Raw genomic sequence first — 27,235 nt, 5'->3', positions numbered from 1 at the left:
AGGGAGTATTAATTTTATAGTAAAATGTGAGTGAGTTGAGTTAGTGGATATGAGAAAAGTGAAATGTGACTCTTATCGTAGGACAGACCGAAATAGAAAAATGTGACTCTTATTATGGGACGAAACGAATATTAAAAAACATAAGGAGTTATACTTTTCTAAGAGTCATTTTTAGAAATTAGATGGTAAAAATTTTGTTTATAAAACACAATATAATGAAGAATAATCTATTTTATTTATAAAAACAATTATTTTTATTCACATTATTAAAAATAGTAGTGACTTTTCCTTAGAGCTTGAGAGCTCAAGCAAGTTTTCTTTTTCAAAGAGGAAAGAAAAACTTTATTACTTCAAATTAAAATTAACGCAAGCCAAGCAGGGAAAAATTCAGAGTTTTTCTGTGGCGTGAACTTTGAATTTGGTTAATCCTTTAATACAATTATTTTTATTGCGTAAAAACTTTTTAATACTACTAATACTCTTGAAGAAGCAGATATAGGAATCGAAAATATTTGGTTTTCTAAGCATTATTTCTAAGCAAAGAACCGAAGAGTTTCAAAAAGAAAACCAAATCAAATATAATTTCCTGAATTTCATTCAAAGTTTCCTCTAATCAAAACTAAATCCCTAAGGAAAACGATGAAGTAACATCATATTGATCAAGTATACCAGCACACATGCGATTCCGATCATCAGAATTGTGTCAGCAGACAAACAAAGCTCGGGCCATCATGCGCTAATTTCTGCTTCAGGCTTGTCTCTCTTCTTGCCTTTTTTGGTGTTTGAAGTACCCTGTGCTTGTTCCTCAGCTTTCTTTTGAGCTCGAATCATAGCACGTCTTGCACGGGGTCGCATTTCACGCACTTGTCTAGGCGGCATCACATAAGGTTCGATAGCCCTATCACCAAAAGGGTGCTCACTGCCAGCAAATATCCTCAATTTTCTGTCTCTATCCTGAAGAAGTCCAACACTAATGTTTAGCTAGATGAACTTACATAGACATCAGACATTAAAGACTAACTAAATGATTCTGGAACGAGCGATTGCAGTGCAGCAGAGAATGATAGTTAGGATGAGAAGGCATGAATAGAAGTTTACCTAAACTACATTTATAACATATCACAGTATCAACACCATTAGTCATGCATGCTATGTCACAACACCGAATCTAAGAAGTTCATAAAACCTGTATGCTGATTTGCAAGTTATCGAGCTACATGTCATTTATTTACAGAATTTGCAAGAAAACTAAAAACATAGTAGTCACTTCTTGATGATTTAACTCTTAATTTTGACTGGAATTGCAAAATATATTAGCTTACCAGAGAGAGAGATGGACAGGCTCACATTGTTCAAAACATATCATAACTCAGAAGTTTGACTTTTCAGAGTTTCATAGCCTAACTCGTTATCTAAAATTTTCTGGACATTAAATTAACTAGCTTCGAATGACCTAAAGACAATAAATAGCAATGATAACGATGCATTGACAAAAGAAGTTGTATATCGAAGAAAAAGACCTTCAACAGGCAGTTTGTTCCTAGGAAGCATTCAAATCGTGACAGACTCACGTCACGCAGTTTGTTTCTAGGAAGCATTCGCATGATAGCTTTGCGGATAACTTCCGTGGGATCCTTCGCCATCTGATCCTTCAAACTCCTTTCCTTCAGGTGGCCTATGTACCTATACCATTTTTACAATATATAAGCAGGCACAACCATTTCTATGCCACAAATACACAAATTTGCACTGATGCAATAGTTAGTTCCAATAACATGGCAATCATCAAACTTTTCAAGCAAGAAAGATATATAAAAGTTGTGCTTGCCCTGTATGCCACCGATAAAACTTGTCAGTCATTTTCCTTCCAGTAACACATACATCTTTCGCATTGATAATGACGCACATATCCCCATCATCTCGATTGGGAGCATATGTAGGCTTGTCCTTCCCCTGAACCACAGTTGCTATTTGGGATGCTAGTCTACCCAAGACCTGACATCAGCGAAGTTCAGTTATGCTGTGCAACACTGAAACTCATAACTAAGTACACATAACTGAACAGAGAATCAAACCTGCCCTTTTGCATCAAAAACTCTCCATCTCAGGCCATCCAATTCGATGCGTCTTAGTCCTGCAAGTGCTTTCTGTGAAATTCTTTTAATTTTTTTTAGTCACAATGCACACGTGCATACACGCATGACTCGAACTCTCAATCTCAGAGGAAAAATGTCATATGGAATGAGCTGTGTCGCGTTAATATTTGCAACATTAAAATATGTCACGGTCGACTCAAGTCCGAAATATTTGATCTCAAGCACTAACCATGCTATCCCAACACACACTAATAATTATGTGTGTGCAATTACAAGATTAGAATTAAAGACCACACATGATACACCCCTAAACCACTACACATACTATTTGATTTTTGTGGTAATTACAAGTTACAACATTAGATTAGACACTTCTATTATAGTTTTGAACGTGAGGCCATGGATCCTCAACACTATTAATCATTTACTAGTCGATTGCAATATTAAACTTAAGACCCTAAATAAGATTAGTCATTTCAACTATTATTTAGTAGTCCTTAAGTAGAGCCCATAACTATAAAGTTGTGAGTTTTGCCTTTATATTGATGTGTCAAAACCAAAGATTGATGTGACGGAGAAAATAAGTATCAGCTAAGTGGAGTAATTCATAAGCAGTGTGAACATTTGAATATTGATTGGTTCAAAATAAGAAGAAATAACTAGTAAAAAATGCACATTCATCACACACCATCTCTCCTCTCTCAAAAGAAATTAAAATAAATACACGCCCACCGTGGGGCTCGAACCCACGACCACAAGGTTAAGAGCCTTGCGCTCTACCAACTGAGCTAGACGGGCTTGTTACTGAAGTTTTAATTAGTAAATATATATACTAGTAGTACTAGTATTAGTATACACAACTAGTTTCATGAACGGACAAGACCTTTTATATCTGACTTTATCTAATTGTGAAATTTATCATTGTAAATATTAGCAATCCTTCATTGTAGATCGAATTGATATCTAGAAGGTCACCACTACTTAAATGGAGTATTTCTTTAAATAAAGATATCATGTAGTTATGTTAGTAGTAATTGATAAATCAAATAACTTGTGTTATTTTCGGGTTGATCTCATAATTACCCAACTTATTAAAGCTGAAGTTAAAAATGATTTGTTAAAGAAATTCTCATTATGAAAACGAACTTGATCGACAACATTAAAAAATGAACACAATCCACTCACAAAATCAACGAATTCTGTAGCGATGCGATTTTATTCGTCTGTATCTGGCTACATTGACACAACCCCACACATGAAATGAATCCATGACCCGCTAGCCATACGATCTCATTTGTGTCTATATGACACGACAACCACATGTAATGACACAAAACGAATCAAGTGTGTTGCGAGAGAGATATGACCCGATGATGTCATGGTGGTAGTCCTAGCGGTGAAGTCAATGAACAGACACACCATATAAAAAATAAAAAAATAAAAATATAATTAGAACACTAATAAAATAACATAATATAAAAACAAAGAAGAAAAATATTAGTAGTAATAATAAATAACAAGGGGATATGAAAACCTAACCTGAAATTATCATATACCTATCGGGTCGATACGGTATGAATACAAACACGACAATACTTGAGGCTACCCGATTTATTGTTGAATATTTTAGTGTAATTGGATTAACTTGATTGATCACTTTATTAACTATAAAATGGTTGATTCGAGGCCTGCCATGGAACAATATAACGACTGTTGAGGATATTTGACTGCTTTTCCTAATATGATATGAAAATGGATGAATCCATTTCTGCTTTCTAGTATTATTGATAAACTACCACCTTCGGAAGGATTTTAAAAATAATCCGAAACACAAGAAGCGAGGAATTGAACTTGGTCGAACTTGGAAGTGATTTCAAATTGAACAATTCATAATGCGATATGGAAAAGAGTTCATGGCAATAATAAAACGGTTGGTTCTTCTCTCTGCGATGATAAGGAAGAAAAAGACCCTCGTATTGCAGTTATAAACGCAAGTTTCAAGGGAACGAAGTTTCAAGGGTATGGGCCAAAGAAGGGATGGAAATAAAAAGCCTAAACTGATTGGCCGGAAGTGTGGCAAATCCCACACTTCCTATACAGTTAGATTGTAAGTCCGAGTAAGTGAGGAAAAGTGGGAAAACGGAAATGGCTCCGCGGATCCAAGGATCCTCTAAAAGCAATCGAGTTCATTTTACCTAATAATCATTCTCTTGAGAATTATTGGCGCATCAATAATCTCCTAAGCATTTTATGGCAAGATGATGACCGTCATGGTGGATTTGATTCGGGCAACATGTCATGTACGAAGATCGCCAATGTCTGATTTTGAAACCAATTGAAGATGGATCTTCGTTGAAGATGGGCAACGCTGTAACCTGAATCAATCAAGGAATAGAAACCATAAATTCCCTCGTATTTACTCGAAATTCTTTAAGATAGAAAATGTCAGATATGTATTCGTATTCAGAATCTAGCTTCGCATTATATTGAATAATTGTGGTTATAAACAAGTGTTAGAAAGTGACAAATACATTAAACAAGGTACGTAATTTTGGTTTAGTTTCTACATTCATGTAAGGTATGCTTGAAGTCAATCTAGATGTCTCTCGTTAATAATTCTCGCTTTGCATTTACTTCTACAAAGATAGCAATCGTTAGCAAATCAATTGTGGCATACTACTTGGACATGTACATTATAAGAGATTGAAAGATAAGGCTAAAACGTAGTCGATACCGCATTCGAATAACAATGAAAAGTGTAAACTGCGATGTTAACTAAAATAATCAGACAACCTTTCAATAAGAATGTCAATGAATGTGTTATTTAAGGTTTTAAAACTTATACATAGTGATTTGTAAGATTTTCATTCAACTCCATCACTTGCAATAAAGTACGTAGGTTACTTATTGGACAAGATTACCAGATTTCGCCACGCTCATCTCCTCGTCATTCCAAAGATGAAGCTCTTGATAAATTTAAAAAATCTTTTAAAGAAAGGTGAGTTTATCATGGTGTGAAGATTAAACTCTTCGCACGATAAAAGTTGAGTATTATGATTCCAACAGATTTTGAATCAGGTCAGACAAGACATCAAACGATCGCTTCCATATACACTACAACAAAATGGTGTACTGAAGAAAGAATAGAACGCTGAACTGAATTTGGCAATGAGGATAGATTCACGTCTATACCTAAACCTGGAGGCATGATTGCAAGGTCTAGTAACTCTGATGATGTAACTGGAAAAGTGATGGATACACCTCCTGAGGCTAGGAGAAGTAGTAGAGCAAGAAAAGCTAAGTCTTTTGGAAATGATTTCAAATTGTACTTAATTGAAGGATCAAGAAATGAAATTAATTTTCAATATCAATATTGCTTTACTATTGGTGATGATCCAAGGACCTACAAAGAAGCTATGGCTTCAAGAGATTCTGCATTTTGGAAAGAGGCAATCCAAGAGGAGATGGATTCTATAATCCAAAATGGTACTTGGATACTGACTGATTTACCACCTGGTTGTGAAGCTTTAAATAGCAAATGGATCTTCAAAACGAAGATGAAGGTGGATGGAAGCATAGACAAATATAAAGCCAGATTGGTTATCCAAGGCTTTAGACAAAGGGAAGGCATTGACTACTTTGATACCTATGCTCCTGTTGCTAGGATTTCCACAATTAGATTATTGTTAGCACTTGCTGCTATACATAATCTTGTAATTCACCAAATGGATGTTAAGACTGCCTTCTTGAATGGTGAATTAAATGAAGAGATTTATATCAAACAACCAGAAGGCTTTGTCATGCCTGGTAATGAACATAAGGTTTGTAAGTTGGTAAAATCTCTTTATGGACTAAAGCAAGCCCCCAAGCAATGGCATCAAAAGTTTGATGACGTGGTGTTGTCGAATGGTTTTGTATTAAACCAAGCAGACAAGTGTGTATATAGCAAATTTGATGCTACCGGTAAAGGGGTTATCATTTGCCTATATGTGGATGACATGTTGATCTTTGGTACTGACCAAGATCAAGTTGATAAAACAAAGGAATTTTTGTCATCTAAGTTTGAAATGAAAGACATGGGAAGGTTGATGTGATTCTTGGAATTAAGATCACACATGGAGAACAAGGAATTTCCATTTCTCAATCACATTATATTGAGAAAGTGTTGGAAAAGTTCAACTTCAAAGATTGTTCTTCGGTTAAGACTCCTTTTGATCCTAGTGCAAAACTCGTGCCTAATAAAGGAGTTGCTGTGAATCAGCTTGAATATTCAAAGGCTAATGGATCACTAATGTATGCTATGATTAGTACTAGACCCGATATAGCCTTTGCAGTTGGAAAATTGAGTCGATATACTCATAATCCAAGTTTAATCCATTGGCAAGCAATGAATCGAGTATTTAAATACTTAAAAGGAACCATGGATTATAGGTTGACTTATTCTGGATTTCCTTCTGTTCTCGAAGGATATTCGGATGCAAGTTGGATCACCAATATGGAAGATCATTCTTCCACAAGTGGTTTGGTATTCCGTCTTGGAGGTGGTGCTATATGTTGGGCATCAAAGAAACAAACGTGTATCACGAATTCAACAATGGAATCGGAGTTTGTGGCATTAGCAGCAGCTGGTAAAGAGGCTGAATGGCTAAGAAATCTAATATATGAAATTCCATTGTGGCCTGAACCGATATCACCTATATCTATCAGATGTGATAGTGCAACTACCTTGGCTAAGGCATATAGTCAAGTGTATAATGGAAAGTCAAGACACTTAGGTGTTAGACATAGCATAATTCGTGAACTTATTATGGATGATGTGATATCTGTAGAGTTTGTAAGAACTCATGATAACTTAGCCGATCATTTAACCAAAGGGTTAAGTAGAGATCTTGTGCACAAATCGGCTATAGGGATGGGATTAAAGTCCACTACAAATCTTTGATATTAAGATACCCAATTCTCATTTAGTATGATACTAGATGCAGAATTCAATGTGGAAGACTTAATATTTGAAGATTGGAACACATTTGAAAATCGTCCCAAGGTATGTGTTCGGACCGGACCTACTCCCTCCGTCCACGAATAAGAGTCCCGTTTTTCCATTTTGGTCCGTCCACGAATAAGAGTCCCGATTCATAATTACCATAAATGGTAAAGAGACCCCACATTCCACTAACTCATTCCACTCACATATCATTTAAAACTAATATATATAAGTGAGACCCTTATTCCACTAACTTTCTTCCACCCACTTTTCTTAACATTTCTTAAAACCCGCGCCATTTAGAAATGAGACTCTTAATCGTGGACGGAGGGAGTACAAGTTAAGGAGGTTGAATGTATATATTCTTAATAGTTCTTTTGAAAAATTGCAAATGTAGGTGCAAGAATAAAGGAGCTACCTATATAAGCATGAAGTTTAGCCGCTTCAAGAAACTGGGACTTGGTTTCGACGTGTTTATGAAGGATAAGGACATAGGCTAGTAAAATATAGTGTCAAGATAGAACATATTCGTATGTAAACTTTTGTGTACATTATCTTCGTGTATTCAATGTGAGTTCCTAGGGTTCAATCCTTAGAGACACCCGGGGTATTCGAATATTTGGAATGTGTAATGTACTAATATGGAATTCAATCGTTACGATATTTCATTTATGCAAAAGTTTGAATGTTTGAGATGACTTGTTTTAGTTAATCAAGGATTACACTAAAATAGGGGAGGATTGTTGGATATTTTAGTGTAATTGGATTAACTTGATTGATCAGTATTGTTATAATGACACATCATTTAAGTATGGAGGTGCGGAGTGCACGCTTATTTGAATTCATTATGATGTTAGGGGCGAAGCCCCTAAACAGATGAACGGGAGTGCAGAGCGCGCCCCCGGTGGCGGGGTCCAAGGGGCAGAGCCCCTGGCTGGGGTCGAGCTGTATCAGAAATGCATCCGAAAGTATAATTTCTGAAAATCGAAGGACTAATTTGCAATTTCGGAAACCTTTTGAAAATCAGTTATTTTCAGTTAAGATTCCCAACGGATGCACTGTTTCGTCAACAGTTGCACCGGTTCGTCTTCTTCAAAATCTGATCAATTCTTCTGGTTCATTATCTCGAAAATACATATGAATGTTCTGCATTCTCTGAATTTTATCCGATCAAATAATTTTGGTAGAACCACCGAAATTGATTTGATTTAAAAGTGTTTTTCACGACTTTCAGATATCCGTTTTTCTGTTCTCTATATTGAATCTCCCTAACATTTATTTCATGTGTGTCCGCCCTAGAAATATAATACCCCATAAAAATGTTTGCTTTTATTGAATCATACAAAATTTAATTCCTTTATGTCTTCGTTTAACATAGTTATGTAGGTTATTCATTAATCATTATACAAGGTAGGGGTTTGTTTGTGAAATAGCCTGATTTACAGGGGTCCAACCGCAAAGGGTAATAATATTTGGACTGCGGCGCAAAGAAATTTCTCATTTATATATCGAATCTCAGTTCCTAAACCTAAATCAGCTGCAGCAATCCATTCATCTGCAAAACCCTAATTCTTGTTTCATCTCCGTCGGAAACGATGTCGGTTGGAGAGCTCGCTTGCACCTATGCTGCCTTGGTCCTCCACGACGATGGAATCCCCATCACTGTAACAATTTTCCACTGATTGATTTACATCTTCCAATTTTCCTTTTTTTTTTTTTTTTTATTGTATTCGTAGATGTTTGTGTGTTTAATTCAATCGAATTCCTTTTTTAGGCGGAGAAAATCTCGACCTTGCTGAAGGCTGCGAATTTGTCTGTTGAATCGTACTGGCCGAGTCTTTTCGCCAAGCTTTGCGAGAAGAGGAATGTGGAGGATCTTATCATGAACGTCGGCGCTGGTGGTGGAGGTGGCGCCGTCGCTGTGGCTGCTCCAACAGGCGGGGCTGGTGGCGCCGCTGCAGCTGCCCCTGCCGCTGAGGAGAAGAAGAAGGTATTATTTCATCTGTTTTTTTTTCAAATTAGTTGTTTATGTTTTATTAGTATACTAGCAATGTGAATTGAAGCTTGGAATAAATGTTAAACGGATAGAATATAATTAACAATCAAGAATTTTGGTGACATTCAGAATTGTGTGTGGATTGGCGAGCTTGAGACATTTTAGAGCCTTATTGTTAGAATTGTTGGTGGTTTTGTGCTAGATGTGGATTTGATTTGTGAGCTTGCTCTTAAGTGTGCTATGTAGATTAGAGAAGTAGATTCTTATTAAAATCAAGAATGCTCCTTCATTTATGTTTTTTGGTGTAAATAGTTTTATGAAGCTAATTAACAATCAAGAATTTTGATGACATTCAGAATTGTGTGTGGATTGATGAGCTTGAGGCATTTCAGAACCATATTATTGAATACATTGGTTGTTTTGTGTTATGATATGGATTTGATTCATGAGATATAGCTCATAAGTGAGCTATGACGATTAGAAGTAGATTCTTGTTTTGATGGTCCTTCATTCATATTGTATGTTTTTTGTGTTAGTTTTATGAAGCTAAGTAAAAATCAGGATTTTTGGTGACATTTTTGTGTATTGAAGAGCTTGCAGTTAGAGCCATATTGTTAAATCCATTGGTGGTATTGTGTTTTGATATGTATTTGATTCATGAGCTTGCTCTTTAATCCTACTTCTGATGGTCCTTCATTCAAAATTTATGCATTTTTGTGTAAATATTTTTATTGTGCTAATTAATGCTGTGTTTTTAATCTTTCAGGAAGAGGAAAAGGAGGAGAGTGATGATGACATGGGCTTTGGTTTGTTTGATTAAGAGAATTTTGTTTGAATGGTCATTTTGTTCTACACTTTCTTACATGGAGTTGAACTTGTTTTAGATTCTTCTTGTTAGTAGTTACTGTCTTACTTCAAAGTACTCAAATTGTGGTACACGAATTTTGAGTGTTTTTTTGATCTTTTATGTGAGACAATTTCCATTCATTTTCTGATGCATTTTAAGCCTCAATATCCTGATGAAAAAAAAAACAAATTGTGTTCCAAGTCTCACAGTTTTTAAGGTACAAAACACCCTTAATGCTACCTATTATTGCTAATTATGTCCTCATCTAGTTCCCAATTTCACAATTATTTTTTCTTGAGTTTAAGATCGAATTGAGGAGTGTCTTGAACGTATCAACTTATTGAATTTGCTATATATATATATAGTATATTGTATTTAAATAGAAACGTCAATATAAAAAAGCCAAACTGAAACCCTCGAGAATTATAGCTGACGACCCTTGACTTTTACAGGGTCTTTGCATTGGTATTGTAACGGTTGCACGATTAAATTGGCAAGAAATTTCCTTTTCCTATTAATTAATTTCTTGCATTTTTTTTTCTGCCTTTTCTTCCCTAATCTTTTCTATAAGTATCCTTGTTAATATCTTAATATCTCACACTCAAGCTAAACTTTTCTTCTCTCGTAATGTTTTTATGGCATATTATTTCTATAATCTCTGTATCTCTGCATCATCGAAATTCATGCATACAAATGATTCAAATTGTTTTTAGTTTTAAAATTATCAAAATTCCCAAACCTAATCGAGTTTCCAAATTTTACTACTACATTATATGATAATCCTCAATTTTCTTAAATTCCGGATATTTAAAAAAAAACACAGAATAGTGTTTCCGACTACCGTCGTTGTCAATTCAATTCATAAATGCCGAGCAAATTGGTAGTTGGAAAATCAATTTTTGTTTAATTTGGGTTGTGACAAATCATAGTTGTATGGATCAGTCTAAATTGGGATAGAGTGCTCACATCAAATCCAGTTCAAAAAGTTAATGTCTGTGGGACTTCTATGTTTACATTTATTTAGAAAAAAAAAAGTTCGTGATAAAAATACATCCTTTGTAATGTTTGTTTTCGGACGAATAATGTAACAATAGTATATTACCCAGTATAGTACTTAGTCTTAGTAGTATTATATACTCTAAATCTACTATTTCATGTCTCAAACGATATTGTTTGTGGAGATCTGAAGTTTAAAACGTCATTTGCAAACTTAGTAATCCCTAAGTTAAGTCTTCAGACTAAACACTCAAATATTATTGAAATGTTCTTATTCATTTTTCTATGTTTTTTATAAAAAAAATTCTATTCATCCGCGAAAATAGTAATCCCTATATCTATTTCAGTTCGGAATTAAAAATTGATTACTTTATAGTGGTAATATTTATAGTGAGATTTTAAGTATTTGCTTCAATAATAACTATTTTAGTGATAGCAAAAACTACTCCATCCGTCCTGGATAATTCGTCCCAGTTTTCCATTTCGGTCCGTCCCACATAATTTGTCCCATTTCTCTTTTACCATTTTTTTGATAGTGGACCTCATATTCCACTAACTTATTCATATTTACATTTTATTTTAAAACTAATATATAAAGGTATGACTCACGTTCCACTAACTTTTTCAACTCACTTTTCATTACAATTCTTAAAACCCGTGCCCGGTCAAGTGACCCGAATTATCCGGGACGGAGGGAGTAACATTTTAAAATTTTCTCATTTTTATAAAAATAAAGGTTATAAAAAATGTGCTTTTAGAAACTAAATAAAAGATAGAAGTGCAACTTAAGTAGAAAACAATTATGCTTCAAACTATAATAATTAAGCTTGAAAATTCAAGTCTCTACCATCGCTAGAAGTCTACAACTGGTAGATAAGAACAAGAACTATTGTTAATCATATCTTATTTAAAAATAAATTAAAAACTCCTCCAAAAATTACGAAAACATGGACAAATTCGTGGACAATTCAAACCAAAAAATCCCTTCTTCTTCTCTCATTGCATCATTAATAGTCGCGAATTTCTCCCTCTAGCATTGTCTCCAATCTAATTTTTCTCAGATCTATTTTTTTAGTAGCACATTTTTCTAATGATAGCCAACTAAATTTAAATGAGTTTTAAATGCTTTTGTTTTTTTTACTTACATAAATAAAAAAATTTCTGATAATTAATCCTACTTATTTATAGCCAAAAATGTCGACGGAGGAAGAAGCGCGCACGTTAGCAATAAAATGCGCCACGGGCGCCGTGCTTCCGATGGTGGTGAAAACCGCCATCGAGCTCGATCTCTTCCAGCTGATCAAAAACGCCGGCAGCATTTCGGCAGAGGAGCTCGCTGCTCGGATTCCTACGAGCAACCCTGGGGCCGGGGCCTTGCTCGAGAGGATCCTCCGCCTCCTCACCGCCAACTCCGTCCTCAGCTGTGAGGGCGGAGATGAGCGGCGCTACACTCTTTCGGCGGTGGGGAAGTTGTTCACGAAGAATGAAGAAGGCGGATCATGGTGCGGCATGTCGTTAACGGCGCATGATAAGGTGCTCATGGAGTGTTGGTAAGTTGTTACGGACTCAATTCACACCTCGCTTATGAGATTTATAATACTAGTATTATCATAAGTCATTAATTAATCTCATGAAAAATAAAACTTATAGATAGTACTAGTATTACTCCGGAGAACATTTGCAATTAAGATTTCATCAGAATTTTAATAAAATTCTTTTAATTTGATACTTGGGCCATGAAAAATGACGAATACTGTTCCTGTTTTGAAAATTCACATCATTATAATTTTGAATGTATTTCATTATAACAATGAATCTACAATAATATAATAATTAACTGTGCATTACTATAAGTTAAATTGCGCAATTACACCAAATCTGAGGATTATCATAGGTTTGTCTAACTAACATGTTACCTTTGGTGGTTATGATTAACCAAAATTTGATTTTCAAGTGACATCCACTCTAGTAGTTCCATATAAATCTATCAATTCTTGTTTTACAATAGTCGATAACAAGTGGAGTAATTATTAACTATGGATTTAATTTGTGATAATGAATGATTAGGTATCACTTAAAAGATGCAATTTTGGAGGGAGGCATTCCTTTTGAAAGAGCACATGGAATGAGTATATTTAAGTATGCCTCCAATGATTCTAGATTCAGCAATCTTTTGAATCAGACTATGACTGACTCCACTTTAGAATACAAGAAAATATTTGAAATGTATAGTAATTTTGAGGGGATTGAAAGCCTAGTCGATGTTGGCGGCGGAATTGGAGTATTGCTAAGCATTATCATCTCCAACAATCCATCCATTAAGGGCATCAATTTTGATTTGCCTCATGTCATTCAACAAGCTCCATCTTATCCAGGTATTTAGCTTATACTTACCAAGTATTGAAGTATATAATGGTTGCAGTTCTATCTACATTCTATTTTTGCGTTGATACGAGACATTTGTTTGATTTCTTGCCAACATGTGAAAACTTTACATCGACGTGGGACATTTCTTTGTTTTCATTTGCTAACACTTTTCCTCAAACACTCTCTGATCGGATTGGACCAGCCCTCTACGAAACTGAACGAACTTTGAACTTGTATATTTAGTCACATTTTCTATTTTGATCCAAATATAATGTGGAGTAACTTAATTAAAGTTTCAGCCTATAGTCGACGTGCGCTAGGGTAGTCCATGAGACTTAAATAATGGTCAAGTTCTTCTTTGCAAGACATTTTTTTATTTTGCCAACATATCTAATTAACTTATGGAGTATCTAACATGGGTCCAGGCATAGAGCATGTCGAAGGAGATATGTTCATCAACGTGCCTAAAGGAGATGCAATTATTATGAAGGTATATAAAAAAGTGAAGTTCATAACGACCATGTACTATCTGAGTCCACAAACTAATGATTTAATTGTTTTAACAAACGTAGAATATTATGCATGATTGGGGCGATGAAGATTGCGTCAGAATCTTGAAAAATTGCAAAGCAGCTCTACCAAGAAGCGGGAAAGTTGTAATTGTCGAATATGTCCTTCCGGAGATCCCGGAGAGCGGTGTGGAAGAGTTACTCAATGTGATGATGTCGGCCTATACTTCAGGAGGTAAGGAGAGGACAGAAATGGAATTTCGAATCTTGGGAAAACAAGGTGGATTCCAAGGATTCAGAAAAGTGTGCACTTCTTCCCATTTCTGCTTCTTGGAGCTTTATAATTGAAGTTTTGAATTTCCCTATTATAAGTATAATTTAAAACACCCTTCAATGAATGTACATAATGTAACCACAATTGATAGTCTATTAACCTGAAATTACTGGAATTAAGATGCCACATTTATCCCAAGTTTTGAAGAATCTTTGATAATTTTATCTTTAGGGCCCGTTTTGTAGAGGGGACACGGCTTGATTGGATAGTTTATCATATTATTTCCAGCTGTTTGGTTGCTTTTACACATAGTCCGAATGACCCAGGATTCAACCGCCTAATTTCACTGTTCGTATAGGAAAATAGGAAGTTTCTGTCCATGACAAATTTCAGGGTTTATACTCCTGCTTCGTAATATGCGCCTTCTCACTCATCCCAATTTCCTCTACCATCCTCGGAATCGCCCAAAAAATCAAATCGACACCTGAGAAGCGAATTATCTACGAGAGCATAAGGCGAAGGAGTTTGTGGAACAGCAGGGATCTTCAATCGAAGATTACCCAAGGTAATAACCCAATTTGTAGATTGATTAATTTCAATGTCGATTTTGGGTGATTTTTCGAGGTGGGGGAGAACGAAAGGAAATGTAGAACCGAATTAGGGCTCCCAGTTGTGTGTAATTTTGCGTACTAATTACTTTGCTAAATTGTTCACCTAGTATTTAGTTGTGTTTTTGCAGAAATTGTATCTGTAAAACTCAACCTCTTTACAAAAACTCAAGCTTTTTGCAAAAATTGTTCCTGTAAAACTCAAGCTCTTTGCAAAAATTACGGTAAAAATTGTGCAGCCTGACTCAAGCTCTTTTCAGGAATGCGCGCTTGAAATAGCAGAGAATGGCGAGAGGGAATTTGGCTAAATTAAGAAGTAGGGTTTCTAAAATGGGCAAAAGAGGTTTCACAACAAATTTTTGGGGTCAAAATTGACAAAAGAAAGTACAATATAAAGTGACGGGTTTGCTACCAAACCATGGATATGATAATTATTTAATTTATCAATGTTACAAAACATGGGACATGATTATATAGTATCTAGGCTAATATGCTTCCATAATCTCATTTTGAATCCAACCCAGCGAAATCCTAACCCCACTACAAAACGGACCCTTGCATAATTACATCTATTTATATTTAGCTTGTATGGTCAACCAGAGTCATTTAGACTCCAACTCCACCCTCCTGGAGTTGGTTCTCTAGGGAACCTAATTCAAATTACTTCCGTGTATTTTTTTAAAAAAGTTTCCCTCGATTTCATTGGAAATCAAAAAATCATACTACTTGACATAGCTTGTGAGCCAGCATTTTACAATTAAAAAGCAGCCGTCTCTCGTTGATATTAATTAATTGTAGATAAGTCTTTGGAAATCCATCTACTTTTAGAGTTTATCTTTATAAATCGAAAGTGGAATTCATTTTCCTTTCCATTGACTAAGATTATTGTGATTGCATAATTTATTGTAGAGAATCTGTGACACCAATATTTGACTTACATAAAAAAATTATGATAATTAATAATCCAATGAAAAACAAGAGAGAAGGCAATAAAATGCCAACGGAGGAAGAAAAATGCCGTCGCGCTCGATCTCTTCCAACTCATCTAAAACGCCTGCAACATTTCGTTTTTTAACCGATTATTACTCTGAGTATTAAAAAATGATTTTTTAGCGAATAAGGTTTATTAATTAATAAACTTAAAACAAATAATCCAATTCTGATTCTTCAAAAAGCCGCCATTGCTTATAGTAGCTCAAGCTCCAGCCATTGTTTCCTTCATCTCCATCTCCAGGTGCTCTCTCTCCCTCTCCCGGATGTCGTTTTTGATCAAAATTAGCTCTACATCTTGTTTATATGCAATGCTACCCTAATTGCTAGTGAATTTGTGAAATTTCTTATCGATAATAGCTATAGCTGTAGTGATTGAGCATATGAACTTCAGAATTTTTTACGTTGAATTGATTCGTAGCTATTTTAAATCTTGATGCTTGGTTTTCACACAGGCCTTAATTTGTGCTTTAATTTTTTACGGTGAATTCATTTGCAGTGGGATTTCATCATGAATTCGAGATTTCGCTTGCAAATTGCTACTGTTTTAAGGTATAATTACTTCTCAATTCGCACAATTTCCAGCTCCATTGACGACGAAGCTCTTAGAATCCAATTCCTTCTGAAGAACCATTTCCACGAAGCTTCGGAATCAGTCGAGCGCCGCCTCGAGCAATTGAAGCCCCCACTCTCGCACGAATTGGCCCTCAATGTGCTCAAACGCCACCGCTCCGACTGGAAATCCGCCTACACATTCTTCCGCTGGCTCTCCGATTCATCCGGCTACGCTCCGGAAACCTCCATCTACAACGAGATCGTCGACATCCTTGGCCAAAACCGCCGCTTCGACGAGCTCCGCCAACTGCTCGACGAAATGCCGAGGAGAAAAAAATCGATGGATGAACGGACGTATGCCGTTGTGGTCAGCAGATTAGCCGCCGCTCACATGGTCGATGAAGCAATCCAGTTCTTCGATGGCATGGAAGAATCAGGCCTCCGCCGCGATCTCCCCGCATTTCAGACGCTGCTGCTGGCGCTGTGCCGGTACAAGCACGTGGAAAGGGCGGAGTTTCTCTTCCGCGTTAGGAAGAGTGAGTTTGCTACGGATATAAAGACGTGGAACATCGTGTTGAACGGATGGTGCGTGCTGCGGAGCTTGCCCGATGCCAAGAGGTTTTGGAGGGACATTCTCGCGTCGGATTGCAAGCCGGATAGATACACCTATGGCATCTTCATCAACTCGTTGTGCAAATCCGGGAAGGCGGGAAGATCGCTGGAGCTGCTGAGGGCAATGTGGGAGCAGGGATGCAGCCCGGATGCGGCCATATGCAACACTGTCATCGACGGGCTGTGTTTCAAGAAGAGGATCCCCGAGGCTCTTGAGGTTTTCAGAGAGATGAGAAGGAAAGGATGCTCACCGGATAATGCTACGTACAACTCGTTGATCAAGCATCTCTGCAAGATTCAGAGGATGGAGGTGGTGGAGGAGCTCGTTAAGGAGATGGAGGAGACGGGTGGTGCCTGTGCGCCGAATGCTTTGACGTACGGGTTCCTTCTGAGGGCTGCGAGGAACGTTGAGCATGTTGACAGGATTTTGGAGAGGGTTAAGGAGAGCGGGTGTGAGGTTGGAGGGGACTTTTACAACATGGTTTTGAGGTTGTTTGTGGGATGGGGGGATGAGGAGAGGGTGGGGTTTGTTTGGGGTGAGATGGAGAGGAGGGGAGTGGGGCCCGATCGACGGTCATACACGATTGTTGTGCACGGGCTTTGTGAGATGGGTAGGGCCGGGGCTGCGTTGGAGTATTTTGCTGAGATGGAGTGCAAGGGTATGTTTCCCGAGCCTCGAACGAAGATGTTGGTGGAGGAGATGAGATGCAAGTTGAGTGAAGGAGAGAGGGGGAGTGAGAGAAGATTGAGAAAAGGGAATGGTTTAGTTAAACAAGTCAAGAAAGCTAGGTAGCATTGTTAATTAGGGCTTGTTTTGTTTGGTGGACAGGATATAGCAAGATAGTTAATTCGGGATGAGAATTTCGGGCCGAAGAGAGAGGATGATGGAGGCAGTAAGGAGGTAGAAAGATAGATTTTTGGCCCCGTCCTGCTCTAATTGAAGCATTTTCCTTTTGTGGGACGTTTCTAAAACTCGCTACTTTGTTGGATTACTTGCAATTTCGAACCTGATATAAGCATCTACGATCTGTAACTTGATCGAAGAAAGCTTCCTTTCGAGTTAAGCTGCGTGCTCTCAACAGGTTACGAGATTACAACCATCATCTCAACCCAGCAATCTGATTTGCCTGTTGATGCTGCTGATCAGATTGGGGGAAAAGCTGTTCTACATAGACCCAACCAAAAGGTAAACCGAACGAATTTGTCACAGTTATACGTTCTCCTACGATAAACTGTCGTTGCAGCTAAACTTGAACTCCAGCTTCTTGATTTCAGAAAGTGATTCATTGCTACATACTCGTAGTCGGGACGTAAGGCGAGGGAGATTCATACAACTATATGGAAACATACATTCTGTTCTTTGCTGTGGTTTCTTGAGTGAAATGGTCTTGTTCAGATTTTATCATTGAGCTACTGAAATTCATTTTCTTAATAGGAGTACTCTTTTGCACTAAATCCATTTGGTTTCATTGATGTTTAATCTTGTTAGAGGCATTTCTTTCATTCTGTGATGGCTGTGAAGTTGATATACCTTTTCAAATTCTCTATATAGTACATTGGCCTCGGTCGTGAGACGAGGGCCGAGCTATGGACCTTGCACAGGGAGGACTCCTCGACTCGATTGTCTTGAGTTTGTTTTCCTTGTAGCTTTCATCTTCCTGCAATTTTAGTTGTAATATGCAACACACAACAAGTGTTCTACATTCCTCAAGTTTTAATTTCAAATATAGGAGTACTATCATAGGAATATTTTGTTATTGCAAAATTAACTCAAATATTGATAATGAGACTATAGTATATGCTATTAGAAATCTTATTGACACTTTTAAAAGAGTATATACTACTCCAATATAAAACAATAAAAGGATATAACGGAAGCCTTGAAATGATTAAAACGTTTGATTTCAACTAATTCAGTAAATGTATAATCACAATAAGTGCACATATGTATTTAAAATTCTTAACACTTGACACTTATGATAATAAAGTGAGAAATGTTAGTTTACTTTACTCTCATTTTTAACATTGATATACTATAATACATATGCATCAACATCAATGACTCGTCACTCATCACTCCATTTACAACATTTGGCATCTAACAAAAACGATAAATAAATTCAACCCTACTCCAACTTGGACGATGTATATGAAATAAATTCATTTTATTATTGTCATGTTGCCAAAAATAAATGATGAGGTTTGATATATTTGCAATCACCTAAATGAAAATATCTTGTCTCCCAAGTGTAAATATAGTACTATTATTGATGTTTTTCGATTAGACAACATCATGTAGTTTACCGACGGTAACGCCCACGTATGTTTTTCCAACTATTATATTTGATAAGAATTCATAAAAAAATCTTTAACAAATTCAAATTTTATAACTTTTTTTTTACTACTTTTAGAGTTGCTAGAGAACCAAAATTTAATCCAATTCTGTTATTTTTCCTATCAATTTATTCTAGTAAAATCAAATCATTGATGACCTTTTCTAAATTCAATGACAATGATTAATTATAAGAAATTAAGTTAATACTATTCCCATGATAGAAATTTAGTTTAGGATATTAGCTAATAGAGTCAATATCTTCATTCCACCTACCAAGTACTTAGGTAGTAAGTACGCTATGATAATCCACAACGCAGCCTTTAATTTGTCATTTTCTTTTAATTTCGTCACTAAACAATACACAATTATTTCCCTTTTTGTCAGTGTTACTTTTCTTAGAAATATCCAGTGTCGGCCACATAATGACAAAAGTTTCAATAGTAAAAAACAATAAAAACCAATACAATTCGATGAGCTTTAATTATTAAACCAGTTTAAAAGATTTTTTGGGAAATATTGATTTAACGCAACATCAACCTTTAATAATTCATGATTCTATTAAAATAAAGTGATAAATCAATTCGATATTATATCGATGATTTTCTTATTTTACATGATTAGATTTTTTTTATTTTATATTGAGAAAGATTATTTTTTATAGTATTAAACACCAATGGATTAGGATAAATCAATATTTTTCATTAGATATATCATCTCCAAATCAGATTAGAAATCATATGTAAAACCTATCATAAATACTCCAAATAACGTTCTTTCACAAATTAGTAAGAAAATAAAAACTAGATATTGTAAATATCCATCAATAAAATTATAACCACATATATACATATTGTGATTCACTCATCATATATAATCAAAGTTATAGTAACATATTAAATGTGTATATTTTTTGATTGACCATTCATAAAGATATTTTGGCCCCTCTCTCTAAAAGGATCAAAAAAAGCAAAATCATATTTTCAACAACTAAGTGAAAAATATGGGCGCATGCGTTTCGCTCTGTTTATCAGTGGATTCCAAAAACGAGAATCTCGTCATCTCTTCGCCGGTCAAGCAGAGCTCCTTAGCGGTCAACGGCCGGGATCATTCCGCCGCCGTGTTGGCCGTCACGGCAAGCCTCTCTCTTCCCGGTTCCCGCGGCGGAGGTATTTTTTTTTCTGCTTTTTCCTTGTTTTAAGTGAATTAATTATGCACCAATTTTAATTAGTTTTAAAAAGTTTTGTTGAGAATTAAGCTAATTCATTTTATTTTCAAGTACTACTAATTGAGTAGATAATGTTAGTATGATTGTTGTTTTTTAAAGATGTTCATCAAATTGAAATTTGTTTGTGATTGGTGAGTGTTTTAATTCGGAAATTTTCAAAATCAGTTTTTTTTTTCCTGCCAAATTCTGATTCATACCACAATTTTTAAAATCAGTTCGAATTTCTTTTGGTGAATTATTATTCGGGAAATCATACATAGATGTCACTGTCTGAGTTAAATAATAACGCCGTCAATTCATTAAGAAAACAATGTTTTTTTTTAAAAAATATCAACAATATATCACGCGCAGACGGCTGGAATTTTTTCAATTACAAAGAACTCCAAACTTTATAATTTTCTGACTCATAAAATTTTACTTGTGATGATATTGTGGATGAAAAGTTCCATATATTTTATTTTAAAAATCTTCTGACATAAATGGATTTAATTTAGTAGTTGATATATTAATGTTGCTATTATTGTTGGTTTGGGGGTCCAACTTGCTACAGAGTAACACAAATAAATTTTCTGGGGTTGGATATAAGGCTGCAACATTTATTAGGTTTGTGATTAAATTAGTAATTGTTTACCAATATTGTCACAATCATGTTCTTAGATATTTATTCATAACCTAATCTTGTGACAACCAGAATTAAGAATAAAATAATAGATTGAGGGCTGTCCAAAATTTTTTTTGGCAACAAATCAAGAATACTTGTCTGATAAGGAGCCTTGTAACTGCACCTTATTTTCTTTTTTATGGAACGAATAACGTCCAATGCTACGGAAATATCCCTTCCGATAACAGAACTATCGAATCTAACTGCTAAGCACGCGAACTAGTCGTTCTTAGGGGCACGGTGAATGATTATCAACTGTATCTTTTGAGTTAGTGAAAGGGTAAATTCAGTGTGTTGATAATTTTATAGGAATGGTGATTGTTATTGATAATGTTCAGTGTTTGAATTGATGTAATGTGACTGTCTCTGGTTGTGTTTCTTGTTTACTACTTAAAGTTCAAATTTGATTTAGTTCACATGTTTTGAAGGCTTATATTGAGATTCCAAACTCTTTTTTCTTCTATTTGGTCTCTACTTTGCATCTGATTCCTCTCTTGAGTGATGATTTTATTTGCAATGGATGAGGCATTTTATCTTGAGACATTCCTTTTGTCGTTCGAAAAATTGAAGTTATCCTCATCTGATCGGAGGTTCCCTCGATTTCTTTCAGGTAGCAAGGATGATGCGTTCTTCGACTCACAACCCTGGTTGGAATCGGATTGTGAAGATGAGTTTTTAAGTGTCAATGGTGGTAAGAGATCTGGAATTTCACATTTTTCGTTTGGTTAACTATACATTGTTGGATCTCTACGAGTAAGGAGGTTTTTTCAGAAATCCTCATCCAGCTTGAACACATGAGAGTCACCGCCATTGCCGTTCAGGCTCGACATCACTGAAGCCTTCTGATACTCCCCAACCCTCTTCTCAAAGAAGTTTGTCTTCCCCTGCAAACTGATCAGCTCCATCCAATCAAAAGGATTCTGCACATTATACATCTTCCCATACCCCAAAGCATCCAGCAACCTATCCGCCACAAATTGAATGTACTGACTCATCAAATCCCCATTCATCCCCACCAACGCACAGGGCAGAGCATCACACACGAATTCCCTCTCAATCTCGACAGCATCCGCCACAATCCCCTTCACTTTCTCCTCGCTCAGCTTCATCTTCAACAGACTATACAGCAAACAAGCAAAATCGCAGTGCAGACCTTCGTCTCTGGAGATTAGCTCATTCGAGAAGGTCAATCCAGGCATGAGCCCGCGCTTTTTCAGCCAGAAAATAGCGCAGAAGCTGCCGGAGAAGAAAATCCCCTCGACGCAAGCGAACGCGACCAGTCTCTCCGCAAACGTCTCGGATCCGTCGATCCAGCTGAGCGCCCAGCTAGCCTTGCGCTCGACGCAGGGGACGGTCTCGATTGCGCGGAACAGACGGCTCTTCTCCTCGGAGTCCTTGATGTAGGTCTCGAGGAGGAGACTGTACATCTCGGAGTGGATGTTCTCGATTGCGATCTGGAAGCCGTAGAAGGCGCGCGCCTCGGAGATCTGGACGTCCTTCATGAAGCGGCCGGCGAGATTCTCCAAAACGATGCCGTCGGAGGCGGCGAAGAAGGCGAGGACGTGCTTGATGAAGTGCTTCTCGTCGGCGGTGAGGGATTCCCAGTGGCGCTGGTCCTGCGAGAGATCGACCTCCTCGGCGGTCCAGAAGGAGGCCTCCGCCTTCTTGTACATCTCCCAGACCTGAGGGTAGTGGATCGGGAACATGCAGAAGCGGTCGGGGTTGGGAGCGAGGAGAGGCTCTTCGGGGAGGGACGGCATTTTGTTGAGATTTGGGGATTTTGGGAAGAGTATAAATAAGGGTTTGTGGGGATTTGGGGGCGCCGGAATTTGAATATTTTGGGGGAGAAGATTGCGAGATACGACTCTTTCGAAATGGCGCCTTTTTTTAAAAATTTATTTTAATATATTCCTATCTTTAGTGATTTTAACAAATTCATCTTTTATCAATTGTTTATTGAGACAATTGTTTCTAAACAATAAATTAAAATTAAATGTTAGGTACTCCCTAGCCATAGTTATAGAATTTTTGGAGCAAAATATTACTCCACTTCATCCGGATTTATATCTCATGTTTTCTTTTTTTATCTGTATTTAAATATACGCCGCATTTCACTTTTATTACGAGTATTTTTCATAATTAGACATAACATTCTATACTAATTTTTTCATTTAACTTTTTTCACTCATTTTTCTTTGCATATTTTAACTCTAAGTTAAGTCAAAGTTAGAGAAGTGGTCGCGATCGTGGACGAAGAGAATATGTTTTAACGGACACACAAGATTTGAATGAAATTGATATACTTAGTATTTAGTACTAATAAATATTGTGATAAAACTAATTACTTACAATGAATGTGGTAGTATTGTTAAAATCGTCAAAAAGTTGAAATTAAATTAATTATCAACCTTATTTTTTCGAGATTAGGATGTTCAATTTGAAGGGAAGCTTGCTAGGGACGGTGTTACTGTTGGGGGAAATTATTTGTGAAGCCTGCATTTATTGTGCTTTGAATATGAATTTATTAGTGATTAAATATAGCTTCCGAAATTTATTTCTCAAAGGGAAGACATATGATTATATTGATAAAGAAACACAGAGGTTCACTATTAATTAATTATCATCAGAAAATAAATTGGAAATTTATCGTAAGTATTTAATATATTGCCATTTTGGTTTATCATATTCATAACTTAAAATACTCAATCTATTTTTACTATTAGTAATTAAATGATACATACAGCATTATGAAAATCTGTTAGGTGAAATCAGTGACGAATAATAGTAAACTGCCTTATTTATCATAGTTTCTTTTTTGAAGTAATTTCAAACCATAGTTTTTAGACAAGGTTGGATGAATATTTTGAATATTTGAATGAACCTTGCGAGGGAATGTACATGCAGACTTTGGATTTGCGGAATATGGCGCGTAACGCTTTTTTGTTTGAATTCAAACTGCATGGATACGAAAAATACTCATACAGTCATACTAGTGTCTATTTGTACAAAAAAATTACTTTAACAACAATTGAATTTGATCAATATAAAATGACTTTGATTTTGATAACAAAACTGCAGGCCTAAATTTGAATCATCAAAAGGAAAATTGAAGCCATTAAGGAGAAGTGACTAACCAAGAAAGTTTTACACTGTACAAAGCTCCTTTTAGTAATTGAGTAATTACTTTTTATGCTGCGTTTTCGCCTGAAGGATCTTCTCCGTCTTCTGCAACCATCCATGGCTGTTTCGGGCCCTGACAACAGGAAAACCGAAACGAGGGAGACAATTGGGGTAAGTGTGTCAAGACTACTGACCAAAATTTAATAGCCAATAATAGAAGCCAGTCTATAATCTCAAGTTTGCCAATCATCCCAGTCCCGTAAACCTCGTACAATATCTAATCCCCGGAATGATGCAGAGATAATTAGTCATTCATCTCAGACTCTTGAAAATCTTTCTTCAGGCTCTCATACTCATGTGTCTTCAAATACAGCATATATTTACGATTGCCTTTCGGATTGACTTTATACATTAACATAACAACTTTTACCTTTCCTTGCCGTATAATTTGAGGTGAACTCCCAGTCATGTCCACAACAGTAGATGGCTCAGCTAGTCTGGTCCCAGCAGCAACAACAAAATCAAGTCCCTAGATCGATGAATGACAATCAAATGAAGATAATCTAAGGGATGCATAATTAGAATTCAGAAAGCTCAATAGACAGGAAGATGAAGCACAGGGGTCATTATTGAAACGTTTCAAAGGTTGGATTAATATTGCAAACTGGACAAAATCATGCAAAATAGCATTATTTTGCAATTAACTGTGCGTATTATACCATACTCAGAAAACATGTATCAAGAATGCAAGCAAAACAAAATCAGTTGTACACAACATACTTTTGAAGTCTCTTAAAACTTTGAAATAAGACCATCCCTGTTTAATTGTTTAGAGGGAAATGTATCTTTTACATAGCATATTTTGAACAAAGATGTAAGATGAGAAGATGCAATACCTCTGGTCCATACACATCAGCTATTATGACTGGATCTAATATCCATTCATCCTCTCTTGGTGATCTCACACTGGGCAGAACAGAAAAAAGCTGCTCTAGCATAAGCATACTCAAACATGGTGGTAATATATGATTTGAGGAAACAAAACATGTGTTTGTGTATAATCATAACATGTGTGTGTGAGAGAGAGAGAGAGTGAGAGAGAGAGAGACAGAGAATAAATCTCGACGTACAGCCCTACCTAGTAGATATTAAAGGTGCATTCATTTTCTCCAGTATCGCCTTGCACACAGCATCATCTGGAACGCGAACACCTACATTTGTTCTTGATGCATACTTTGAAGATGTAGTCCCATATCGTATACATTGTTTTGGCAATGCTTTACTAGCAGTCAAAATGAAAGTATACTGTTACAGGAATAAGTAGAATTACTTTTTCAGATCTTTCAGTGAAAAAAGGGAAGAACCAGTCAAATTAGATAAAATAATAAAACACATGTCATCTCAATTAGGAAATATTCAGTTTGTTATAGCAATAAAACACCATAGCCAATCAGACTTACTGGACCAGGCAGGCATTGCTTGACAGCTCGAAAGATGTTTGCAAGACCTTGGCCATTGCCACGAGGAAATCCAGTCGTATATGTGTCAATGTCTTTGAATGAGCGGCATAGCAGACTAAGAGGCTGCAAAGTTACAAGAGATCAGCAAGCATAGATAAGACATGTATCGAACCAAAGGCTAAATACAGTCAAATGGATGAACTGCAGCCCCCAGTTTCAAGGGTGACCCAAAAGGGCAAGTCACGTAAGTTGTACGACTCGTCAATTTCGGGATTTAGCATGTAACTGCTACTTGCCTTTGAAGGTTCTATATCCTTGATTCTGGAAACAAAACAGTAAATTTATTGTCACCAAAATAAGAAAGCAAAAGAATAGGACTGTAAGTCCATAATCATGAACTTAACAAATTTTATAAGAAAATCAACACAACCTACCTACGCAGACGTTCGATGGCTGAGTTGTTTCTCAAATCACAAGCTATAGCATACCTATTGATTCACAAAATGGAATAAGTCATAATTCTAGCTTTTCTTGTTTCAAGTGTGATTCTCATACTATACATGATATGCTTCAATTTTTCGAAAACAGGAATAAGGTGTCAAGTAGAAGCATATACCTCATGCTAAGCACTACCCAGCACTACACAAAACTCAACATTAAATCCTATAGCTAACTATTTGCATAATTTAACAAAGAAAATACAATTGATGTGATTCATCATTAGCATCAAGTGATCATATACGATGTTTTTTCATCACGATTTCCTCAATATCAATACAATTAAAATTCAACATTGAGTTCATGCGGTGAGAAATTGACATACACAGTATCGGTAGGGATAACTCCAACGGCTCCTTCCTTGAGTAGCTCAACGATCGAGTCCAATTTCCACGAGTCCGATCCGAACGGATCAACTTCGACGTACAACAATCCACCCTCCTGAAGCGGGAATAAGGTAAGGCAGTGCAATAATTGCAATTTCATTCACAAATTGATCGGAGAACAGATTGAAAACCTTAGTGAAGCGAGGCGTGGAGTATTTGAGGCGTTTAGGGCTCTTCTTAACAGCTGCGAGCGCTACGAAACGACGAGGAATGGTTGAAGTTGAAGGAGATGATACACGCCACGGGGACGGTGTGGAATACCGCCGGAACGGTAGCGGTGCTGCGGCGAGTCGTCTGATTTCAACCGCCATTTTCTCCAGCTTGGCCGGAGAGGATAGCTTAAATGCAAAAATGAGTACTCTATTTTTATTTTTTAAATAGCTAGTACTAATATTTTATTTTATGAAATTGTTTTTGGGGATTAAACAAATTCGATTATACTATATAAATGAACAAAACGCCTCACGTTGCATTTTTAAATGGTATTAATTTAAAAAATTATGTAATATCCAAACTTGATTTATTGTATTTTTACATGTAACTTTTAATAATTAAAAAAAAACAAATAAAAGACGTCTGTGTAACTATATATAGAGTGATCGAATATATGCTAGATTCTTCAGCATCTTACCACACATGTGAATAAAATTAGATTATATGCTAGATTCTTCAACATCTTACTACAATCAATTTAAATATATATGTATATTAAAAGG

The 27,235-nt window shown here is 36.2% G+C and overlaps 7 protein-coding genes and 1 non-coding gene across 10 annotated transcripts; 4 read left to right on the top strand and 4 right to left on the bottom strand.

Annotated features, from left to right (window-relative positions):
- Positions 1-553: 553 nt before the first annotated feature.
- On the bottom strand, positions 554-4,835 carry LOC125209955 (50S ribosomal protein L13). Its single transcript, XM_048109530.1, has 5 exons — positions 4,831-4,835; positions 2,076-2,157; positions 1,829-1,995; positions 1,572-1,683; positions 554-954 (listed from the first exon to the last, which is right to left on the bottom strand). The coding sequence occupies exons 1-5, from the start codon at positions 4,833-4,835 to the stop codon at positions 730-732; spliced, it is 591 nt and encodes a 196-aa protein (XP_047965487.1). The 3' UTR covers positions 554-729.
- Positions 2,822-2,894, bottom strand: TRNAK-CUU. The gene has a single exon. It is a non-coding gene; the product is annotated as a tRNA-Lys (tRNA).
- Positions 4,836-8,583: 3,748 nt separating the features above from the next.
- LOC125210971 (60S acidic ribosomal protein P1-like) lies at positions 8,584-10,063 on the top strand. Its single transcript, XM_048110633.1, has 3 exons — positions 8,584-8,744; positions 8,855-9,070; positions 9,843-10,063. The coding sequence occupies exons 1-3, from the start codon at positions 8,676-8,678 to the stop codon at positions 9,894-9,896; spliced, it is 339 nt and encodes a 112-aa protein (XP_047966590.1). The 5' UTR covers positions 8,584-8,675; the 3' UTR covers positions 9,897-10,063.
- Positions 10,064-11,980: 1,917 nt separating this feature from the next.
- LOC125212956 (caffeic acid 3-O-methyltransferase-like) lies at positions 11,981-14,786 on the top strand. Its single transcript, XM_048113266.1, has 4 exons — positions 11,981-12,469; positions 12,987-13,294; positions 13,712-13,776; positions 13,859-14,786. Exons 1-4 carry the CDS (start codon positions 12,114-12,116, stop codon positions 14,141-14,143), a joined length of 1,014 nt encoding a protein of 337 aa, XP_047969223.1. The 5' UTR covers positions 11,981-12,113; the 3' UTR covers positions 14,144-14,786.
- A 982-nt stretch (positions 14,787-15,768) lies between these two features.
- Positions 15,769-18,537, top strand: LOC125211509 (putative pentatricopeptide repeat-containing protein At3g15200). 3 transcript variants are annotated; one of them, XR_007174527.1, is made up of 3 exons: positions 15,769-15,911; positions 16,167-18,020; positions 18,110-18,537. XR_007174527.1 is itself a non-coding variant. In XM_048111334.1 (2 exons), the coding sequence occupies exon 2, from the start codon at positions 16,179-16,181 to the stop codon at positions 17,625-17,627; it is 1,449 nt and encodes a 482-aa protein (XP_047967291.1). In that variant the 5' UTR covers positions 15,769-15,911; positions 16,167-16,178; the 3' UTR covers positions 17,628-18,537. The 3 variants fall into 3 exon arrangements, 1 of the variants encoding a protein (XP_047967291.1); XR_007174528.1 differs by having other exon boundaries at positions 18,096-18,537; XM_048111334.1 differs by having other exon boundaries at positions 16,167-18,537.
- A 1,528-nt stretch (positions 18,538-20,065) lies between these two features.
- LOC125213575 (uncharacterized protein At3g27210) lies at positions 20,066-21,815 on the top strand. The gene is made up of 2 exons (XM_048114197.1): positions 20,066-20,335; positions 21,666-21,815. The coding sequence occupies exons 1-2, from the start codon at positions 20,170-20,172 to the stop codon at positions 21,782-21,784; spliced, it is 285 nt and encodes a 94-aa protein (XP_047970154.1). The 5' UTR covers positions 20,066-20,169; the 3' UTR covers positions 21,785-21,815.
- A 7-nt stretch (positions 21,816-21,822) lies between these two features.
- LOC125213571 (ribonucleoside-diphosphate reductase small chain) lies at positions 21,823-22,820 on the bottom strand. The gene has a single exon (XM_048114194.1). The coding sequence runs from the start codon at positions 22,813-22,815 to the stop codon at positions 21,823-21,825; it is 993 nt and encodes a 330-aa protein (XP_047970151.1). The 5' UTR covers positions 22,816-22,820.
- Positions 22,821-24,068: 1,248 nt separating this feature from the next.
- LOC125213572 (uncharacterized protein YciO) lies at positions 24,069-26,880 on the bottom strand. The gene is made up of 9 exons (XM_048114195.1): positions 26,651-26,880; positions 26,459-26,574; positions 26,070-26,123; positions 25,932-25,956; positions 25,636-25,758; positions 25,314-25,480; positions 25,072-25,141; positions 24,606-24,704; positions 24,069-24,308 (listed from the first exon to the last, which is right to left on the bottom strand). The coding sequence occupies exons 1-9, from the start codon at positions 26,828-26,830 to the stop codon at positions 24,243-24,245; spliced, it is 900 nt and encodes a 299-aa protein (XP_047970152.1). The 5' UTR covers positions 26,831-26,880; the 3' UTR covers positions 24,069-24,242.
- Positions 26,881-27,235: the final 355 nt, after the last annotated feature.

The sequence above is a fragment of the Salvia hispanica genome, chromosome 3 (genome assembly GCF_023119035.1).
Source record: "Salvia hispanica cultivar TCC Black 2014 chromosome 3, UniMelb_Shisp_WGS_1.0, whole genome shotgun sequence".
Classification (NCBI taxonomy): domain Eukaryota; kingdom Viridiplantae; phylum Streptophyta; class Magnoliopsida; order Lamiales; family Lamiaceae; genus Salvia; species Salvia hispanica.
This window is presented reverse-complemented; position numbering and strand designations above follow the sequence as displayed.

Bases quoted from the DNA above. Each gene is read 5' to 3' on its own strand.
- LOC125209955 (XM_048109530.1), bottom strand. The intron at 1,684-1,828 runs GCAAGCACAACT...AAAATGGTATAG, and splicing joins TTTTATCGGTGGCATACAGG to GTACATAGGCCACCTGAAGG. The intron at 955-1,571 runs GTGAGTCTGTCA...GGACTTCTTCAG, and splicing joins CTAGAAACAAACTGCGTGAC to GATAGAGACAGAAAATTGAG.
- LOC125210971 (XM_048110633.1), top strand. From the start codon at position 8,676: ATGTCGGTTGGAGAGCTCGCTTGCACCTATGCTGCCTTGGTCCTCCAC. The intron at 8,745-8,854 runs GTAACAATTTTC...TTCCTTTTTTAG, and splicing joins ACGATGGAATCCCCATCACT to GCGGAGAAAATCTCGACCTT. The intron at 9,071-9,842 runs GTATTATTTCAT...TTAATCTTTCAG, and splicing joins CCGCTGAGGAGAAGAAGAAG to GAAGAGGAAAAGGAGGAGAG.
- LOC125212956 (XM_048113266.1), top strand. From the start codon at position 12,114: ATGTCGACGGAGGAAGAAGCGCGCACGTTAGCAATAAAATGCGCCACG. The intron at 13,295-13,711 runs GTATTTAGCTTA...ACATGGGTCCAG, and splicing joins ACAAGCTCCATCTTATCCAG to GCATAGAGCATGTCGAAGGA. The intron at 13,777-13,858 runs GTATATAAAAAA...TAACAAACGTAG, and splicing joins GAGATGCAATTATTATGAAG to AATATTATGCATGATTGGGG.
- LOC125211509 (XM_048111334.1), top strand. From the start codon at position 16,179: ATGAATTCGAGATTTCGCTTGCAAATTGCTACTGTTTTAAGGTATAAT.
- LOC125213575 (XM_048114197.1), top strand. From the start codon at position 20,170: ATGGGCGCATGCGTTTCGCTCTGTTTATCAGTGGATTCCAAAAACGAG. The intron at 20,336-21,665 runs GTATTTTTTTTT...GATTTCTTTCAG, and splicing joins TCCCGGTTCCCGCGGCGGAG to GTAGCAAGGATGATGCGTTC.
- LOC125213571 (XM_048114194.1), bottom strand. From the start codon at position 22,815: ATGCCGTCCCTCCCCGAAGAGCCTCTCCTCGCTCCCAACCCCGACCGC.
- LOC125213572 (XM_048114195.1), bottom strand. From the start codon at position 26,830: ATGGCGGTTGAAATCAGACGACTCGCCGCAGCACCGCTACCGTTCCGG. The intron at 24,705-25,071 runs GTATTGCATCTT...TCATCGATCTAG, and splicing joins CTGATGTGTATGGACCAGAG to GGACTTGATTTTGTTGTTGC. The intron at 24,309-24,605 runs GTAAAAGTTGTT...TCCTGTTGTCAG, and splicing joins AAATTATACGGCAAGGAAAG to GGCCCGAAACAGCCATGGAT.